Source organism: Cyprinus carpio, chromosome A24 (genome assembly GCF_018340385.1).
Source record: "Cyprinus carpio isolate SPL01 chromosome A24, ASM1834038v1, whole genome shotgun sequence".
In the NCBI taxonomy this organism is placed as follows: Eukaryota; Metazoa; Chordata; class Actinopteri; order Cypriniformes; family Cyprinidae; genus Cyprinus; species Cyprinus carpio.
In genome coordinates this window covers 13,653,854-13,676,124 of record NC_056595.1, presented here as the reverse complement: position 1 = coordinate 13,676,124, position 22,271 = coordinate 13,653,854, and the positions used below count along the sequence as shown (strand labels likewise).

General features: G+C 35.6%; 2 protein-coding genes across 3 annotated transcripts; both read right to left on the bottom strand.

The window, feature by feature from the left end:
* Positions 1–362: 362 nt before the first annotated feature.
* LOC109074742 (sperm-associated antigen 6) lies at positions 363–5,687 on the bottom strand. Of its 2 annotated transcripts, none has more exons than XM_042714253.1 (11): positions 5,659–5,687; positions 5,414–5,509; positions 4,657–4,823; positions 3,258–3,447; positions 2,966–3,171; positions 2,715–2,888; positions 2,238–2,390; positions 1,327–1,518; positions 1,087–1,203; positions 835–980; positions 363–700 (listed from the first exon to the last, which is right to left on the bottom strand). In XM_042714253.1, exons 1-11 carry the CDS (start codon positions 5,681–5,683, stop codon positions 637–639), a joined length of 1,530 nt encoding a protein of 509 aa, XP_042570187.1. In that variant the 5' UTR covers positions 5,684–5,687; the 3' UTR covers positions 363–636. The 2 variants fall into 2 exon arrangements, with proteins under 2 accessions (XP_042570187.1, XP_042570188.1); XM_042714254.1 differs by having other exon boundaries at positions 3,258–3,441.
* Positions 5,688–7,867: 2,180 nt separating this feature from the next.
* On the bottom strand, positions 7,868–17,693 carry bmi1a (bmi1 polycomb ring finger oncogene 1a). Its single transcript, XM_042714902.1, has 16 exons — positions 17,650–17,693; positions 16,994–17,105; positions 16,835–16,898; positions 16,718–16,752; positions 16,429–16,490; positions 16,300–16,356; positions 16,144–16,197; positions 10,938–11,070; positions 10,740–10,836; positions 10,467–10,522; positions 10,331–10,381; positions 10,016–10,199; positions 9,877–9,886; positions 9,618–9,716; positions 9,309–9,389; positions 7,868–9,099 (listed from the first exon to the last, which is right to left on the bottom strand). Exons 3-16 carry the CDS (start codon positions 16,867–16,869, stop codon positions 8,779–8,781), a joined length of 1,275 nt encoding a protein of 424 aa, XP_042570836.1. The 5' UTR covers positions 16,870–16,898; positions 16,994–17,105; positions 17,650–17,693; the 3' UTR covers positions 7,868–8,778.
* Positions 17,694–22,271: the final 4,578 nt, after the last annotated feature.

Genomic DNA, 22,271 nt, shown 5'->3' with positions numbered 1-22,271 from the left:
GTTCCATTAATAATAATTACTGTATTAAGTTTATGTGTAGTTTGGGTGCAGGTGAGTGGGTTTGCAAGCGATGCGCTTAGTACTCTAAGATTATTTTAAAGCACTCGTAGATCTACAGTGATATTTTAGGTCTACTGAAGTTAAAATGGATTTTGGAAAGAGTCCATAATTCTAGTAGGATTTGTCTGTTTGCTTTTGGGAAACGCGGCCCTGCGCAATGACAGGCTCTTGGGTAGACCTTCGACCTTATTTAAAATGCCTGATACTACACTCTTCACCAGAACTGAGCAAGTGTCTCAGTAATCAGTTCGACTCAAATGCAAGAGTTTAAATGGATGTGTATACCTCAAGGAGGTAGCAGGTTCATAATAAATACATTTTATTTTTGTTGTTGTTGCTGTTGTTAAACAACTACTACAAATATACCAAGGATTTTATGCAACTAGACAGATGATTAAAAAATATAAATGTTTGGTCATCTTAGGTTATCAAAAACAGAAAATCTCTGAATTAAGAATCCTCTACCACCAATAAATATAACAAAATAAGATGTTTCAGTTGTGATCATTTGTATGGTATTTTTTTTTATTTTTCACAACTTTTTGAAAAGCATTCATAGTGTTTCAGTAAAGAAAATCACACTGGCTGATAGTTATCAATCCTTTCCAGCAAGGTCTCAGAGTAACCAGGTGAATAATACCTGTGAAAGAAGGGCCGGTCAGTGGAACAACAAAAAACATACAGTTAAAGTTTATAACATTATGAATGTGCTTTGTTTAGTTTAAAAATATTTTGATGTGGTACTGTTTATAATTCATATAAATGTGTATGAACCTGACAATCTCTTCGGGGTAGCAGCTGTTGATTGCATTGATATATTCCTGAATTGCAGAACCAGGTTCTGCTTTGATCTCCTGTACTTTCTTCAGACCACCACTGGTAACAAACAATCGCCGTGCCTTACTGTCATGAGGAAGAACCTGTAAGATTGGTAGGAAATAGAAAAGTTTCTTGAATAGTTCTCACTGTGATTAACACATGCTGATCTCATAAAATGTGTTGATGAAAACAATAAGTTCCCGGTACCTTACTGAACTGGCAGATGATATGTTTCAGAATGTTGCTGGGAGCTTCATAGAGAAGAGGCTCCAGTGCTGGTAGATAAGTGCACTTTTGAAGGATGCTCTTCAGTGCCTTCTTGGCCTATTTTGAGTATATAAAAAAAAAGAAAACAGTTACTAAACATTTGACATTAGCAAAAATAATTTACACCAAAATGAAAAACAGTACCTCCATCAGTCATTTTACATATGGGCTGTTGCTCACCTTGACCTGCAGGTCTTCAGAACTTTCAGTGTCCAAATACAGATTTAGGAGTTTAGGGAACACGTTGGCCACAGCAACAGCTTTTGCATGCTCAGGTGTGTGTCTGCCAATCTGGCCAAATGCCCAAGCTGTGGCTGCTTTGATGTGATCTTCTTGCTCTTCCTCCAGACAGATAGCCAACTGCGGCACTCCCTACAGGAGTGGAAACAAATATGGAATATGGTAATAAAATACAGGAATCAAATATGATCAAATTTATGAGTATTTTGAGATTTATATCAGTGTTATGAGAGAAGTACACTACTGTTCAAAAGTCTTGGTTTGGTAAATTTATATATATATATATCCCCCTATATATATATATATATATATATATATATATATATATATATATGAGAGAAGTTTCTTATGCTCACCAAGGCTGAAATATTACTACAATAATATATTATTGTATAATATTACTACAATTTAAAATAACTGTTGTCTATTATGAAAATGTATTCCTATGATGGCAAAACTAAATTTTCAGCAGCCATTGCTCCAGCTGTGTCACATGATCCTTCAGAAATCATTCTATGCTGACTTGGTGCTCAAGAAACATTTCTTCAGTTATTATTAAAGTTAAAATGATTGTGCTGCTTAATATTTATATGAAAACCATGACACTTTTTCAGGATTGTTTAATTAATAGAAAACTCAAAAAGAACAGAATTTATTTGATATAGATTTTTTTAACATAACTACTGTCACTTTGAATCAACTGAATGTATCAGATGAATGTAAAGGTATTCAATTCTGCTTAAAAAATTCATACTGACCCCAAACCTTTAAATGTTAGTGTACATATGTAGTCAAAATTTACATGTAGTCAAGTTTTACATGTGAGCTTATGAAAAGATGTGATAACAGACTTTAGATACAATCACAGCCATGGCTAGGTTCTCGGAGTGTGTAGCCACATAGCCCAGCATCATGATCCCCGGCAGGCGTACATTCCCTCTGGAGTCCCCGAGGTAGTCAATCACAGCTGCTACGCCCCCCACATTCACTATTATCTGGGACAGCTGAGTAGGAAACACACAATGCGCACAAGCAAATACACAAGCCAGTGTTACATTATGATAAACAATAAGTGAGGCAGACCAGAAAAGCAAAACAGTTTTGGGCAGGTGAAAAAAATGGGTTATGTAATGTGGTTTCCAATTGTCTGTTTCCTGTGTTGCACTGGTGATAAATAACAGACCCACATTCTCCATGGTTTACAGACTAGCTGCCTCACACCATGTTATTTAAACAGGGGGTGTCAAAGAGCTGACAAAGTGGAGATTCCAAACTTACACAAGCATCTTGAAATCATTTAGTTGCTATGTTATGTATGTGGTAGGTACCTCAGGGGTGTGTTTTGAGATTTCCCGAATAAGTGTGGCGACATTCTTCCGAACATATTCATCCGGGTCCTTTAGGCAAACCAGTGCGGCAGGGAATATTTCAGCCTCCACCACCATCTCGGCTACGTCTACAGAGTGCTTGGCGATTTGGCTGAGAGCTGAAAAAACCTGCCTCTGTAAAGAGGAGAAAAAAATGCACTGTCAAATTAAGTCTGCATGTCATTGATTACAATATCTGTAGGCTCTGTCACCTTCAATTTGGCATCTGGGTTTAGGATCATCTGTGCTAGGTGGGCGATCGCCCCTGTGTCCACCACAGTTTGAGCCAGCTCTGGGGAGTGTTTGGCTATGTCGCTCAGAGCGGAAGCAGCAACCCTCTTCAGGGCAATTTCAGGCTCCTGGATGCATAACACGAGCAGAGGCACAACTCCAGCATCAACCACTGCCTGAGACAGCTCTGCACAGCAGGAGAAGAAATTAACAAAAGGAACACTGACGGACTGTGAGAAAGAATTATAAAACGACCGTTTTATGCAAACTTACGTGCATTATGTCTGGCAATGTAGCCTATTGCCCATGCAGCAGCCTCTTTGACCCCAGGGTCAAACTCCTCCAGGGAGATTACAAGAGCGTCCAGTGCTCCACAGTCCACCACGGCCTGAGCCAGTTCAGGGGAGTGCTTAGCAACAGCCCGAAGCACGAATGCGGCAGCTTTCTTATAGAAGCGCTGTGTCTTTCATATCCCAGCAATCCAGCAGGAAAAGGACAAAGAAATTTGCCAATAAATACATTAGAATGTTCAAGAATCACCAGCAAATCTGCCTTTAATAAACAGTAAGCAATATATCACATTCTATATCATTCAATTACATAAAAGGACCTTCTGTGGAAAGTGTTTTATACTTCTGATGAGGCCTTTCTGACAGCATAATAGTATTCTAACAATAAGTTTTAGAGCCTTTGGACCACCACTTTAAAGTGTTTTGTCGGAGCAGACCAATTTCACACCATGTCCATTCATTTAGGCCAGAGGAGAACTGGACCCCGACTGAGCCTGTTTTTTTTTTATTCTTTCCATTTCTGTCACCTGATGGAGTTTGTGTTTTGTCTTGCCACTGTTTCCTTTGGCTTGATTAGCTGGGGTCTAAAAGACATCAATTTAACAGTACTGACACTGTCGGATGAGCACAACAATAACTTGAACTGAATTGAGTTGAATAATGACACTATTTCTTCTGCTTTATAGCTAAATCAAATTGTTCATAATTCATGAATTTTTCAACATCAAAATTATTTCTGAACTGAACTGAAACAACACTGAGCTGACTCGAGGCTGAATAACCACCCTATTGTCTTCTTATCACTGAACTGAACTTGTTTCATAATGAATGAACATGAAAAGTTATTGAACTGAACTAAACCAATGCAGAACCAACACTTTTGTCTTGCTACAACTGCTTTATAGCAGAATTTGCATCCATTCTGTTATCTCCTGTTTAATACTATGAAGCGACTTTGAAACAATCTCTTTTGTATTAAAGCGTTACAAAAATAAATTCTTGGCAAAAGAAAGATGTGGTGCGAAATCTAGACATGTTGTACTACCATGAACTTAAATTTTCATGATGACAATATGTAAATGTTCAGCACCTCCTAACAGTCATAAGTACTGTTACTGTTTAGAGTCATAGAATTTAAATCAAAAGTGCAAACAAACTGTTTTTTCTTTGACTTTATACTTCTCACAAAATATTTAAAGAATAACAGCACAAAAAATATGATAAAATGGAAATTATATAAGCCTGGATTGCTTGGCTGACAGTGTCAGTAGTCAGAAGTAGAAATTTTTGTATTGTGCAAAAGCAAATTTAAGCATGACGGTTCGATACCTTAACACAAACCTTTTCATTCAAATTAGAGAGGTTCAGCTAAAGAAACTCACGTTTTGCTCAGCCAGAGAGTACACAAGCTGAGGAAGAATGTCTCCCTTTACTACAGCCTCAGCTAGGTCATCGTTATAGTTGGCAAGCCTTCCGAGAGCCAGAGCTGCTGTCTGCTGAATAGTTGGGACTGCATCCAAAAGGAGAGGCCTCAAAAGGGACATTACACCTAAGCCAAAGAGATTGAGCACATTTGTGCCGGGAAGAAAACAGGAGTGGAAAGACACTCGAGAGCAGATGAGGGGAGGATATACTTTCAAAGGTTCAAATCATATAATAAAATATATCTAAATAAAATGTGCTTCTAAGTTCCAAATGAGATAAGCATGAGCATGTGTATGCTATTCCTTATTTCTGCAATACTAATTAAAAATGTAACTTGTTAATGTCTTTTGAAAGATATTTTGTCCGGAAACATGCATTGTACTGTGTTTGGGAGAAAATGAAAGATATTGATTTAGATCGTTGTACAAAGAAACATTTGCTATAGCCTCTTTTCCCCTCATCAGTACTGAGTGTTGAAAGGGTTTAAAATAATTATGCTTCTTCTCTACATTGTAGGCAAGGATAAAGCAATCAATCAATCAATCCATTTTGAATTTACATGAATTTAGTTAAGATTGGAGTTAAGTAAATCTGTTTAAAAAATGTAAAATTCTATATTTAAATGATTAAATTCGAAATTTTATAAGTATATAGATACAAGCAAATGCCGTAACATACTTCATGCAGAAACAAAATAAAATGTTAGAAACTCACCAGAATTTTGAAGTGTTTCAGTATTTTGTGGTCTTGCTGCAAGATCTGCTACAGTTTGCACAAATTGTGTTCTTGCCTTCTGGTACTGCTCAAACACTGCATAATAATAATAATAGACGAAATAAGACAAATCAATTATGGCAACAAACTGTAAAAGTAAGAAAAGTAAGCCACCACTAGCAGTTTTAATTAATGTTTTTAATTTTTAACGTAATAGGCTACCTTAACGGATCTTACTTTCTCACCTTGCAAAACCTGTCTTACACACATATATATAAGAAAAACAAAAATCAGAAAAAAAAGCAAAAAAAAAGCTTCAATAATACAAAAAATAAACTACTAATAACAATCCATTAGGAAACAGCGTATGTTGTGACTTTGAGTTTAGAGGAGGCGTGCAACTGTTGTCTTGGCAACAAACCGGAAGTGAAGGCACTGCGTTCGTTCGGTGCGCTTGCTGTCAATGCTTATCTAATGTTTCGTGCTGAAGCACACACATGTTCAAATCAGGGCCAGTATCGCATGCAGTTTATGTCCAGATGTAATAGCGGTTTAAATAATCCCTAATTAGATTGGGATATTAAACAGGATTCAAAAACGGTCGATGAATGTGGGATATCGGGACAGAGAAGCTGCGAGGGCGAACAGCTGCCCCCACATTAGAGTTCCTACATGAGTCCGCAGAGACAACTGCAGTCACAGCAGCACTGATGTTTATACATTACTAGTCTTTGCATTAGCAGTTTTTCTTTAAATAAGTTTCAGAACCGTTCGTGCATCATATAGGCAAAAATTAGTCTTTCGTCGAACAGAATACAAACTTTACGTAGCGTGATTGTCCATTTGAAAGTTGTCGCTCTAGTTTATTATTGTTTAATCCCCTTCAAACTTTAATAATGCGGTCATTTTTGCTTGTTGCCAAATAGTTATAAATTCATAATTTTCAAACATGACTAAACTAAGTGCTTGGCCAAGAATTTAACACACTGTGTAGTCTAGAAACTATATAGTTGCCTTAGATGTTAAAATCTAAGCTTGTGATTTAGGTTGTTATATCTGAACCATTATTGGATAAGTAATCAATTCATAAAGGTTATCTGACCGGTAAACTGACATATCAAACAAATCGGGCTTTTAAACGCCAGCTCAAAAGAGTTTATTTATTAACTTTAATGCCACTTCTGCCAAAGACATGCTCTCATAATGAGCAAGTCTTTTAAACGAATTTGTGTTTAAATACTGTTGAATTTAAATAAAGAACCCGTGGGCCTACAAGGTTTATCATGACATCAGCAGGGCAAGGCGACGTATGCAGAGATTACTGCATATTTCGAAAAAGAAACTTTCCTAAAATTGTTATTTAGTTTTACAAAGACATTATTTGGAATGTCACAAAATAAATGTAAAGAATATCCACTATAGTAGCCTTTGCTCATTTCCATCTCTAAATTCAATCATAAATTCAGTCAACGTCACTGGTAGGGATTTTCTTGTCTTGTTTATTCTATAATAACTTATGGAATTTATAATATTATTAAAGGTCCGAATATACGTTTATTAGCTATTATCTTCATGTTACTCTGAGTGGGCAAAAAAAAAAAAAAAAAAAAAAAAAAAATTCCCTTGCAAGAAATTGAGTCAGACTGCTCATGGAAGTTCCAACACCAACTAAATGTAGCTGCAAAACTGCCCTATTCTACAATATTTCTAAAGTCTTCTAAAGACCATGACGTCGTACTAGATTAATGCTGAAACTGTCAACTAACCTATAAATCTGTAACATGAACTACATACCCCGTTAAAATAAATAGCTTTCATTACCGCAGTGTGTACATATCAAGTCAAGCTTTCCTCGCCTCACGGAGAGAATCACCGGCAAATTCTCCATTAACGACTGACTGGGTACTTTGCACAAAAAAGGGGTCTAACTGGGTACTTTGCACAGGCTAAGTTATAAGCTTGTCATCTGTTTGAGCTACAATTCGTCAAGTCTGTAGCACCTGCCTCACAATACCTTCCTCGCAACAGACTACATGAGGTCAAATGTATTTGACCGTAAATTAACCAGATTAACTAGGTTACTTCACATTTATTACCAATTTATCGCACAAGCATTTAATAGAATGCCATCCGCGATAAAGCATGTAGGCTGTCTTTATGCGTCAATATATAGCCTAAATAAATAAATAAACACATCTATTCTGTACTGCACCACACTTTTATGATTATTTCTTGAGATTTATTGTCTGCTGAGAGATGAGCTAATACTGGAAAGGAACGGGAGTACCCTTGAATACTAAAATGTCAACTTTTTGCACCATAATACTTATTGTAGCCTACATAAAATAAATATATTCGGATATTGTGCAAATTCATAAAGATTTTCAGGGGTAGGCTATGTAAATTTCTCTCTCTTTGTATGATTCGAAGCAGCATTAAAACGCGAGAAGGCGATTTTGAAAGTGTAAAATGTTTTATTTAGATGTTTTACTGTGCAACAGTCACAATACAATAGCTGTCAATAGTCTACAATCGACCAATAAGACAATGAACACTGAAGACATCAAAATATTGTCCAGAATGAGAAGTTTGGGGTATAACAGTGGCTGTTTGTCTTCTGACAAATTCGTATATATGTAATAGCTTAAAAGCAGTCTGAAATATAGGCCTAGGCTACAGGCTATGTGCATGCTATACAGAACTGGAGCATGACCTCGAGACCAAACTGAAGAACCTGAACCGGCAAAGTGGAGCAAATCACTTGAATTTCCGAGAACTTTGAATAATAAAAATTATGACGCCGACTACAACGTAACGTTGCATTTCTTCATCCCTTTTAACACGCAGTTCTAATATAGTATTTTATCCTTTAATTTTGAACTATATATATGCCTTTCTTTGATACATTATTAAAGGCCAGAATATACCAGGAATGTTTAGTAACTACCCCAGAAAAGGCAAACTAAAATCAAAAGTAAATGCTTTTTTTTTTTAATCATGCTTTTAAAGAACATTATAATACACATGTAAAATACAAGCAACAGATAACGTGATTTGTTTAGGAAAACTGTAGACCGAAAGTAAAAACATATAAAAAGGTAGGAATAATTCAGTCATTTCTGCATTCTGTAAAATGCCACAACCGTCGCTCTGCGCTCCACGTTGCAATCAAATGGGCCTCTAACGTTCTCACGCAAACTTAGCGATTCCAGCAATGTGTTGAAAGAAGTGTGTCATTTTCACTACGTTAAAGTTACATGTAGAATATATTGATAATGACAAAAAGTACTGGATCTACATGACACTACGTTGGCATTGAATTAGCTGGATTATATCTGGCGTTGGCTTTATCTTGTAGTCCCTCATCATCCTGACGATGCGGAAGATCCGTTCAGCGCTGTCTTTCGCACTTTGTTGCCAAAGCTGAACTGTCGATTTGGGCTTGTCATCGTCGTGCCGTTAACAGGATTGTTAAGATGGGTGAAATGAGGTTGTGAAGGCTGAACCAGTGTGCTTGGACTCGGTAGTGGTGAGGAGGTGGATGGAACTCCAGCGGGACTGCTAGCCTTATCGCTGGCTGAGTCGCTTTCAGAGCGGTTTGTATTGTTCACGCCATCTTGTGGATGGGTAATCTTCATTTTTTTACAGCTGGGCCGCACGCGGTACTTCAGAGGCAGTGGTCCATTCTATGTAATGTGCGAAAATAACAGAAGGCACTTTAGTATTGAACGCTGGATGCTGAGCAACTAAAATTCTCAGTCCACAAATTAACCAAGTGTCTAAAGATAAATAAATTGCCTGCTTAAATAAAACACTTACTTTGAGATTTAATACCAAGTGTGTAAAGTAACAATCAGCAGTCATTTTTGACAGTAAAAAAAAAATGGGAACTTACTCTTCTCCAAGTGTAGATGTAGGCAATGTCCATTAATGTGTAGTAATCCTTCAAAGGCTCATCCTCATACATAACTTCAATCTATTAGTACAAAGAACAATAATATTAAAAACCTTACCTTACCAAACCAAGCACCAATCAATCAATATCACATCATAATGGATGGTGCGAGATCAGCAAATAAATAACAGTACACTCTTACTAAAAAATTATTATTTGATGAAGCACTTTACTACCAAACTTCAACTGAAACAAAGGGATTTCAAAAAGGCCAGAAACGGAAACTATATCTGCAATAGATCACATTACCTGAAAAGTAGGAGGTATATCCATTTTGCTTCTCAGAAATTTCCTCAAATGCATCACAGTCATGGCAGCAGGGCACTGTAAGTATCTTTTATTATTAACCTATGTGGTTAATAATAAAATAAATAATACACAAATACATTATTCAGATAAGCTTTACTACTGGTGTAATCTGTATCACCATAATAACAGAGAAGAAAAAAGGCTTTCAGCAACAGCAAGCACTTCTTAATTACCTCTTCTTCTCACCTCTAATCCCTACCTCCTTGCCCCTGAACCATAAACAATAAAAATTATAAAATTTAAATACTAATGATAACTTTTCATGATTCAAATAAAAATACCTTTATCATTAAGTTTACACTAAAGAATGGCCTCTTCAAATTTATGTATTTATTTACACGTTTTTAAAACTGTAGCAGCACAGACAGATACACTGACAGAAAAATTCACTTATACAGACATATGCAATCACATACCTTTGATCAAAAAACTCAATTGACAGACTGATAATTTCATCATCTGTGATTATTCGCTTGTCTTCATCAGCGACTTCTCCTCGATCCTCATTTGATCCATTTGCAGCTTTGAAAAAAAAAAAAAAAAATCAAATGATGAATCACAGCTTAAATTTAAACAAAACAATTAGAATAAAACAGTTGCATAACAGCCAGTTCAAACAGTTACCCTAACAAAACATGCATTCATTTACTTACCATCAACAGACGGGTGTTCAGCATAAAAATCTCTCCTACGTTTCATTTCATCTGCACAGAAAAAGACATTTCCAGATCAAAGCATGTGTAAATAATTACAAACAATAAATACAATCTTTTACAGTGACTGACTTACTTTTGAAAAGACCAGGAACCAACTTGTATACAATGTCCTGTAGAGTTTTGTCAGACCTGTGGGCGGAGAGGTGTTGTTGTTTTTTTAGAAAAACTAGTCACTTTAAACAATGTTGCAATGTTGCATGTTATTTCCTAATTCTTATATTAAAAGGCATGAACAGAAAACACAATATACAGCATTTGAGATAGGAACAAACAAGATGTCTTGATGATTATTAGCTGATCATTACTATGAATAACTATTTGGAAAGACAGTGATTTTAAAGGTTACCGAATATTGAGAAGTGGCTTTGTTTTGTGGACCTGCACATCACATATGGGACAGTATTTACTGGTTTCCAGGTACCGGACAATGCACATTTTACAAACTGAGGATCAGAGAAATGTGGATAAGACACATTGTCTGGATGTGTTGCATATATTCAAATAAAACGACAATAAAATAGAGCAGCACATCTCATATACTCACATGAGTGCAAGCATTCTATGATTGTTGTTGCATCTATGAAATATCCACCACACAAGACACACATCAAATGGGGATTGAGCTCCGTAATCTTGATCCTTGTTGTACGATGCATCGTCATGGGATGGAAACGACCCTGCAGGTGCATCAAAATAAGATGATGCAACTCATCAAAATGCGTTTTGCAACTACAAACAACGCAAGTGAAAATAATCATGAGGACTTAATTTTGCTTTTATGGGATGTTGCGTGAATAGCAGAACTGGCGCAATTTTTAAGTCATCTCTTACACACAGGTCTTCTGTGCTGTGAAACGGCACGATTGCGATGTAAAACGATCGTTATTTCGCAGCAAAGCCAGTTAACAGACACAACACAACACGACATAACAGACATTACACTGCACAACGCATCGGTCCTGACGACAGTCTACGTAAATGAACTTTATATGACGAACACCTCTTACGGTTTCTATAGCAACTAAAGCTGAGTTACGTGGCAACGTACCAAGCAGCTGTAATTGAACGTTCTGCGTAGAATGGCGTGAACGCGCAAATTTCGATTTAAAACAAAACACTCCCACCCATTCTATGTTATAACGTTCTTTCAGAATTACAGTGGATCTTAAAACCTCGCATAAAAAGGTGAAATAAGAGACTGAACAGCCATGTTATTGATGATGCTGATCTCCGCTTTGCTTTGACAGTCTCTCCCTCCTGGATCACTAATGTTGTCTCAGTCGTTCATTGCCCATGAATGCACCTTGCATTAAACTGATAGGCTACCCATTTGACATCATGACTATCGTCATACGTTGCTATGTCTGAGGTTAATTTCCGTTTGACACAAATCCTGTTTTTAAAGCACCTTATTACGTCGGGGCATTCGCTGAGAGCCGAAGACAAGTGCTGAAGGAGCTCACAACAATGTGAAAACGATCAGAGTAAGCTAACTTTTAAGTAGGCTAGTGACTACGTGTTCTGAAACTGGTGCTAGATGAAGCATAGCCTACCAACAGAAGGTTATCGCTAGTAGGCTACTAGTTAAAAAAAAGCGTTTTGATGATTATGCAACTTGCTGAGAGATAATCATGCATTAAATTGTGATGTAATCTATGACAAATGGTGATAAAGGCATACAAAAAACGCTTTTAAGAACACGCCAGAAAACCAAGAATCAGACACTAATTCTGATGTTACTTCACGTGAAAGGATATCAAAACTTTCAAACCATCATACAGAGGAAAGAATAGGCTAAGTCAACCTGCGCCCTTGCTTATTAAATAAATAGGCTAAAGGTGTTCATGATTTAACATTCATTTAGTAAAACATCCCCCAGCCAAATATAACTGACACAATGCTGTTTGTTCTCACCACTGCAACAAGCGTTTCGGTTGGTTATGAAAACAAAACCACAAACTTTTTGAACTCTGACTAGACATGCATTCTGGTGATGGTGGTGCTATATGCAGGCTATAGAATAAATAGGAGGAAATGACCCTTATACATGAATTGTGCCACGTGAGAAAGTGCGAGTTTACAAAGCACTGTCTGGCCTATTTCGATTACTACAGGTTACGTTACCTTAAGGAAATTCCACCTGATTAAGCAGATGTTGACAGACCGTGTTAAAGTCATCAGTATTATAAATAACACGTCACTTTATTTAGCTCTGACATTCACAACTACAAGGAGTCAGAGAGATTCTATTTCAAACAAAATTATTCACCCAAGTCTCAGGTATACAAATTGCGGTTTCTAAATCAAGACGCATATGCGCAAGTGAAAAACCTTGTTATTATTATTAATAATAATACAGAATTCTAAAACAAGATGCCGACAAAGTTCAACACTAAATCACATTTTCTTCTTGACATGACAAGCCACAGGAAGGCTTAGCTTACATTAAGGTAGATATATACATTTTTAAGCTTATTATTTTTTATCTGAATGGTAAAGTACAGTACTTAAATGTGTTTGTCAAAGTCCAACAAGCCAGGCTATCTAGAGAAGCTTTCTTCAGGTCAGTTGAACAAATGAAAGAAACCACTAAAAACCTATATTCAGTACGTTAAATAAGTGCTTGAGATTATGAATAGGTGTTGTTTTATCAACCACACATCATCTGTGTAGTGAATGTCTGCTGTCAAGCGCTGAAAGCTTTGTCCTGTCCGACAACAGGACACATTTAGGTCACAGTGTAAATTTAAGTTAAGAAAACACGCAAATAGGTACAATTCAGCAAAACAACGAGTTTATCCGGTCATAAACATCATACAGATTGCATATCTATAAAATCAGAAAGCTGCTCAATGGGACAATAAACAGAAAATCCTTTACAAATCAGCCTCACATGAACAGTCGACCCGTTTCTACCCGATTTCGCGTGCACATCAGGATTCATTAAAAACTAAACCGTTTCATTTAGCCAGAAATCCCAAGCAAACATAATGAAGCCAATAACTGAATATCATACAACAAATCAGGAATCATTCGCACAGACAGGATAAGATATTACTAGATAAAATAACTAAAATCTATAAGCACGCGGAGAGACGGAGCCAGTGCTGCGTACGCGAGCCTGTCAGTTCCCGCATCCACTCTTAACACACGTCTCCATTTTACGCTCACAAAAACACAGATGCATTTAGAGCACGGAGTGTGAAATTAGACATTTGTAAGGGAAGATATTGAAGAACACATACCTTACTGAGCTGGAGCGAAGAGTCGAGCCTGGAGGTGGTTAGACAATGAAAGTTAGGAGTCGATCAGTAGAAAATGAATACGAGCCAAGCGGCCATCTTGAAAAGGGCTGCAGACGCTGTCAATTGCAATAAGAGAACAGCGGAGCAGGGCGCATTTCAATAATAAAAAAAATTTGAAAGGTCCGGTTGTCGATGTGTGTGCTGTGTTCGGTTGCAGATTTGTATGCGCTCTTGAATGTAGACCTCCCGCCAGTAAAACGGCCAGGCTGACGTGCGTTTTCTCTAGACTAGCACCTTCAGTCTTCTCTTCGAAAAACGCTGCGCTGATGGTTCAGTGGAAACTGACACCGTCCCCAAAATGGCTTGTAGTTCGACCGCCCCGTGTATCACGTGATCTAATTCCTTAAGGGTGGCCTGAGAATATGTGTCGGTGTATTCAACGCTGCTCGCGTTCAGCAAATAACAAAGAAATGTGTTTCAAAGTCTGTTTGACCGCGGTCCAGCTCGTAAGGTTTACACAACAGGATAGGTTCTTGTAGGTCAGGTTTGAACCGTTTGCAATGTTTCTCTGCAAAAATCTCTATCCCTCAACAGCTTTGAAGAATGTAGCTAATTCAACAGAGACATTATCAGCTTAACATAAAACCCGAGTCACATCTATTCAGACAGTAGGTTATACCAAATAGCGCAAAGCCGCTGAGGAAGCAGTTCATACATTAAACAATCACACGTTCAGACACAGTATATGCTCCCAGACAGTCTGCTCCAAATTAGTTCATGGTGGTGAATGTAATGAAGAGGGCAGTACAACAAGAAGTCTGCGCACGTACTACTTATGGCCGGGAGTTCCCTATAGAAAATAAGAACTATTTTGCTATTACAAATAGTCTATGATTCAACAGTTTCGCAGAGGAACACAACCATTCCGCATATTCTCATTTACTTCAACGAATTATAAAAGCCTGTCCTGGCCCTCAACCTTAAAGAATTTCTACTTTATATAGCATATATAGAGACAATGCGTTGTTTGTATCAGTAAGGGGGTCCAGAGGTCAGACTCTATTGTCGCATAGTTGTGACAAATGTCGATTTCTTCAGAAACATGCGCTTATCAACAAAGACAGCTGACTGAGCTTTAAAACAGAATTACACAAAGGCAGGTTTACTTATATCAAAGTGATTTTTTTATTGAAAAATTTATGAAAAGAAGCTACAGAACAGTCCATATAGGCAAGAAGAAGAAGAAAAAAATGTGGCACTGCGTCCTGAAGGAAAGACACATTTGGCGCGTTAATCTTCGATATAATTTATTGATCCAGGAATCAAGACTGGGTTGCCCTCTCGAGACTTTTAGCTGCGTCCTTCATTTTTCCAACCAAATCCTATACACAGTTGAAACAATCCAGATTATCCACCATTAAATATGATGTCAATTCCTACCTTTAGTAGCTATTTCACAAAATCAAATGTCTGTATCCGAGGAATACATAAAATTTAATTTATACTGCAACACTGTTAATGTAATATAGTCTTATACCCAGTTTGTGCGTATTATGCCGATGGGGGGGGGACTAAAAAAAAGCACTATTTCATTTAAAGATGGTCAGTTGTTTGTCATCGTAAACCTCACAAGCTTTAAGTTTTACGCAAACAAGTTAATAACATTATGGATTAACACCCTCAAATGAGAAAACAGCTCTTTTATTTTATTTTATATATAAATGCAATAAAAGTTTATATATATATATATATATATATATATATATATATATATATATATATATATATATATATATATATATATAACTTTTATTGCATTTAACAATCAATCAGTCAACCTTGATCATAAATGAAAATACATCGATTTCGTCATAATTTTATTTTTACGCAGCGACATCCTTCTGGTTTTAGTCTGCTAAAACTTGTGGGTCGATTCAAAAAGTAAGCTACTAAGATATGTTATGTGACGTGACCGTGATTGAGTGCATGAGAATTTTATGACTATCTTTCGGACAATTCACCTTTGTGTCACCCCTACGACAAACACAGGCATTTGTGTAATGACTAAGATAATAAAATTGCTAAGCAGCCTTTTCCAGAGGCAGAAACCCAAAGCTGATATGTCAATTTCAGCTATAATAAAAAAAAAAATGGGTTATATCAATTAACGGTCAGTAATAATAAAAACAATAGATACATTTTTATTTATTTATTTTAATTGCGTCTGTATGTAGCATATGTTTCTTTAGACCGGACCTCTTGTAAAATGAGTATGGCCTACAAAATGTAACTAAAGGAAGATAAAATAGCCTCTATATGGAGGCTCTGCTGCTTATGAAATAACATGACTCAAACAATAAAACCGTGTATTTTACCCAGGCCTTAAAAAAAAAAAAAAACCTCTTATTCAGCAAAGTAAACCATGTCATGTTAAATTGTCCTTATTAATTATTTGACGATAAAGCAAACTAATGATTTTGCAACTTTGTCGTTTTATATAAATACCTGAAGTTGATCCATGGTGCAACTAAAATTAATTTCCGATGAAGCGCCAGCCCTCTGCAAAAGTAACCAAAATGTATTAAAAGTGAAGAAAACAACAACAACAACAATTGCTGGACATATAGCTATTAGCCTATATATGTATCTACAATTACATACCTCGGTGTTTAAGGAAATCAGGTAGGACGGCTGGTTGACTTTATGTACATGACTATTCTGCCGAGAAAACAATGGTTATGAGATAATGAAGTATTGGAAACACTAACTAATTTATAGGCAAGAAACAACCTTTATACAATACTCAAGACGCCATTCAGCATCCGTTATATGGGGAGGACCATGTATCAATGCTGAGGATCAGAAAAGATTATATTAAATTATATATATACAGCCTATCGCTGCAGACATACTTAAAGTTATACAGATATTGATTTTACACTCTGCAAACAGGAAAAAGTCACTAATGAATTGGTTTTGGTAAACAAATTAGTAGGCTATAATTCCATCAAATAAACAGGCTACTTATGTAACAGATGCATTTTACAAAATTTATATAGGCCTACATACAATTTCTCACCTTGATAAGAAAGATTCCAATTTTCTTTTGTTTTTCTAAAAGAAAAGAAATATTTAATATAACCTACTGCAATGCAACTGAGTAAACGGAACAATAGCATACAAAACATTGGCCAACCTGGAATGAAATATAAAATGTGTCCACTCTCTCATTCAAGAACTTGACGTCCTCAAGACACGAGCTAAAACAGCACACAACATTTTTAAAATAAAAAAGTTAAATAAAGTTCTAAACAGTTTTATATGATCTTAAAAAGTCAATTTCGGATCATGTTACCTAATTGTTGATTTATCTGCATTCTGCTTTACTCCTTCCAGAATGAAGGTCGTTGCCGCCGTATGACAGTGTTTCAAGGTAGTCTGATCAATGTGCTTCAAATCTGGATGACCTGCAAGAGATGAAAAATTGCTCTCAAGAGAAGCTTTTGTACGTGAGAGAGAGAGAGCGTGCGAGAGAGAGCGAGCTTACAAGAGACGTGCGTTGTTTTGATCTGACCAAACTAAACTAACAATGCTTTGACAACACAAATGTACAATTATTTGGCATGCCAATTAAGCCTTTTAAATACAAAAGGAGAAAACGTAGATATACGAAAAAAGAGACAAAACATTAGCGGATAACTATAGCAGATGAGTTAATACTGTTTTTACTTAGATGAAAGATATGCAGGCTACCACATGAAAGGGTTTGACCATAACCAAGTAAATATTCATGAATCCTTATACAGATTTCAGTTCTTCAAAAAGAATGCAGTGGTTATCACACCATAGCATAGCTAATTCGGCTAAGAGAAGGGTTCTTTATTGTATACTAGGCTACACTGTTAACGCAGTATGCAAGGATGGCGAGCACAGTCTGTCAGCCCCTGCATAGCTTTATGGTTAGGTGACATATAATATGTGAAGCCTTAGAAAATAACATCAGCAACGTACACAGCGCAGCGCGACTTCCTTCTTGTCTGGAAAGCACCGGAAGTAATGCAGCACAAAGGAAAAAAACCCTCAACCATCTTACCTAGAACGCTTCCGCCTCGATGGGAGACCAGACTGTCGAATGCGACCTCCGTGAATATCGTAAATGATTTCAGGTCGAACACAGTTGGATCGGCCAGGGTTTGAAGCCCTTTCATCACTGATTCCGACAACTCCATTTTGAGCAGACTCGCTAGCCTTGGTCACATGAGCGCGTCAGCTGATCTCAGGAGGACTTGAATTGTCGGAGAACAGAGACACTGATTCACAACGCAAAAGCATATACACTTGCATTAAATTATTGACATATAACCAGGATAAAAGCACTCGCATATAAATGGTTGTCAACGCGACTCTAGCGAGATTCCGCATTTGCTGGCAGACGTTTGTCAGGCGGCACATGCAGCGCATCCGTATTTCTACTGTGGCTTAACCTTTTTATTCTTTATATTCCCAATTATATTAGAAAGATTCTTGAGCAGGTAGAATTCTTAAAGGCCTTAGCGCAGCTTCCTTACTGCTTTTTGATTCAACAAATTAAGTCACCTCATAATTTGTTAAGCGACATATAAGATATTCTGCTATTTGTCCACTTGACACGCTCAATTCTGACGAGCGACGGCAGCTCTGTTACTCTGCCAGCTGCCGAAGTCTCCTTTGGAAGATAAACCAGCCCGATATAAACAGCCTTATAAGTTCCACTAAAAAACAAAATATTAAATTAACTACAAAAATAAATAAATAAATAAATAAATAAATAAATAAATTACACTGCTTTACAAAATATAGAAAAATCTACTTTTAACCATAGTTTCCAAAAGCAATGATGGAAGAACTTAAATTTTGTAAAGCGCAGCCTCTTTAAACTTTTTTAAATGAACGTACATGGTTTTACAGCTGTCACGCTCTTAACCATCTACACCCTTTAAAAAGAGAAAAGTTCTTTTTGTCACATGGGTTCTTCAGATTAGTGGTTTCCACGTTCTTTAAAACACAAGAAACTCTAAAAACTCCAATTTCTCGTGTACGACATCCGGTTGTAAATTCTATTTTGGCTCTAAAGGGAACCTTTAATTCGTGTAGTGGTTAATTACAAATCAGCTTTACAATATTAATTCATATAGCCTAAATGTTGCACTAAGTTATTATTCCTAATATAAGAATACCCTAATAGACAAGTGCAAATTTACTATGTATATAAATACGATTATTTTGTCTCTTTATGTTCAAGATTTCCGAAGCAACGTTCCAGTTTGATTAAAAAAAAATAAGTAAAAAAAGACAAGGTTAGACAAAAGTTTGCAGATGATCTGCTCTCCATAATGTGGAGAGAATCGGTGTTCATCAAATAAGTAGTTTGATTATTATGTAGGCCTATTATTGCCAACAAAAAATACTGAATGAATGATGATGTCCTTATATATTCGAATGTTTGTTCTCTGACATTTATTTGTTTGTTTATTTTATTTGTATTTATTTATTTCGTTAATTCATTCATTCATTTACATTAAATATTCCTTAAAGTATCCTTTAACGAGATAATCTATATAATTTATTATATAAATTATTATTTAGTATTATTCATTTTTATAATTATATATATATATATTAATACGAATTTATTTATGATGAATTTATTATTTATAATTTAATTTATCATTTATAGTTTATTAATATTACACTTGTAATGTGTAATGTTTTATTTTTATTAATATATGTTTGGTCAACCATTTTCTCAAACTGATCATGCGATATCAAGACATTATGCAAAAAATGTAAAATAACGGGTGTTTTATTTTTATTTGTTTTTTTATAAATATTTTTTTTTTTTTTTTTTTTTTTTTTTTTTTTTTTTTTTTTTACATCGGACCATGCATGTACTCGGATAAAAACATTTTATTAATCTTTTTGATATTTGATAAAAGCCTTAAGATTCTAAAAAAAAAAAAAAAAAAAAAAAAAAAAAAACATTGATTTTATGATACGCAAAAGAGTAGGTGCAGGCTATTTGCGTTATCACCCGAGGTCAAATGGCTTAGGCTATAGAATATGCATGATGACCCATATTAACCAGTTTGTTTTAGTTAAAGAAGCACACCAAATGTAGAAGAAAAATAAAACAGTCTTATTAAGGACATTGCTCTGTTGTCAGAATGGGAGCTTCGAGCACAGTTTTAAGGCTAAACTTCAGCCCGAACATAAACTGTTATTAAAACATCATCTGTCTGTCGACTTTGTCGTTTCAGAGGAAGCTGCTCACAGTCACTTCACGACAGCATGTTAAAAACTTCCAGTCACTTCTCATAGAAGAATACAACAGGAAAAGTACCAATAAAGCGTTTCTAAAAGAATTTCAATATGCAGTTCAGTTAGCTGAAGATATATATTTTTCGAACCCTCAAACAGAACAGCGGCCATTTTGGGTGATGCCCAGACAAGAGATTGCGCAACAAAATGGATGTGACGTGCACTTGTTAAGTGTTTCATAGAAAAAAAATCAGATACCAAACAACCAGCTGTTTACTAGGGGGTTCTTTAGCAGCAAATGTTTAGAAGAAAGTTCATGCTAATTGGGGAAATCTATGTTTAAATTAACCTTTTGCGCCACTGGTGCTTTTTATTAGGGGGAGGAGATATATAATAGCTATTAGCCTATTGTTATGGACTGTTTTTAAAATAACAATTTTATTGCTTCGTCATTTTCTTCACAGCATATAGCAAAAGCTCTAGGGTCAAAAGAAATTATTAAACATATAACAATGCTTTAAAATGAATATGAATATGATCCAACTGTAATATACTCTAAGCTGAGAGAAAATTGGCACTATAGTGAACAAGGTAGGTGTAAAAATGTAAAAACGAAAGCTAAAATGTCCTAGAGTCTGAACAATTTTATTTCGCTTGGTACTGCAGTGTTTAAAATGAAAAGTCATTGTTGGTTGAGGTTGCATATTTATTTAGGCTATTTATTGCTCCTTTTATTTTGGAAATGTCGTAGTTGATAATTAAAGTGTTTAACCACAAATTGAAGTCAACAAATATTTCGTTTAAATGTAAAAATTCGTTAAATCACTGACGAATGTATGTTTTAACTAGGCTGCTCTCCTATCTGAAATTAAGCTCTTAAGTCTCTCATTTAAAGAGAAAAGCAATAATATTCAACAATATATACGATATCCTATATAATCAAACAAAAATAGGCTAAATAAAAAAATGTAAAGCCATTTTTTTGCATTTTTTTATTTTAATAAATTATTGATTGATTTATTTTGCTTTTCAGACAGTCGTTTCGCTTGACAAAGGTGTTGTTATAAAGGAATCATGTGTTAGGCCACGTATTCACAGTCCAGATTGATTTTTCAATTATTATTTTTTTTTCCTTTTTGAACTTCATCTAACACTTATAAATTAAAACCTAGAAAACAGAGTGTGTTACAACTGCTGCGTTTCTAATATAATATACTTTTATATAATAGCCTATGGCAATTTATCTAATCTTGAAGTGACTTGATTTTAAGTTTCTCTAATTATATAAGAGAATCTTAGCATTCGGGGAAGACAACATATTTATAGAATAAATTGTTTAACAGGAAGATAATGAAGAATAAGAAAAGAGATAATAATAAGATAGGCTAATATATGTATATATTAAATATTCCAGGAAGAGGAAGGAAAAACATAATCAGAAACAAATATTTTCAATGAGATTTAAGAATACTAAAAAGGTTCATATAAAAGGAAGTTTTTCTGTTTGTCTGTCGATGTTGTAAAATAAATTATGTAACTCAAATTTACCAAATTAATTAATTCTGTATAAATAAAATAAACTGCACAAAATTTTTTTTTTTTATGATTTTGTATTTATTTATTTATTTTACCTTTCAGTTATGTCAGAATAGCTGTCAGGACATCTCTCGTGACAACAAAAGCGTCAATCAACTCCAGCAGCATAAAATGACAGTTCTGTCGATCATCGGTGTAAAGATAAAGAAAGTTGGCTGCATTGTGAGGTGGGAAGGGAAGACTAATCGCTCGTTACGTCCCCTTTAAGACACATGAGAGGGAAGTTTAGTTATTTGTTTTGTTCTTGAAGGAAATCATGTCAGTTCATATGCGACCACTGAACATGAGCATCATGTTATATTAAATATGGATGAAATGGGGACACCTCTAGTTCTTCACAATGTTCTTTAAATCGTCGATGTACATCGATAACCCCAATTGTTTGGTGAATAAAAGTAGTCTAAATACAGAAAATGCATGTGAGGAAACGTTAGCTAACTGTTACCTCTGTAATTTTTACAGAAAACCTTTGGTCGGTTTATACACATTTTAATCTACTTGAGTCATTTCGAGATCAGAACTTTGCTATCATTTGTACACAACAGATGGCTTATTTAAAAAAGTGTGATCCCGTCGTCGAAAACGCAATTCCTCAAGAAGCTAGATTTTGTGAAGACCACTGTAAATCTGCGAATACAGATGAACATATCTTGTACCGCAACACGGAAATTACGTTAAGCCTCAACTCACAATAATCCTGTGGCAAAGCGTTTAACTCCGACTGGTGAGGGCTATTTGTT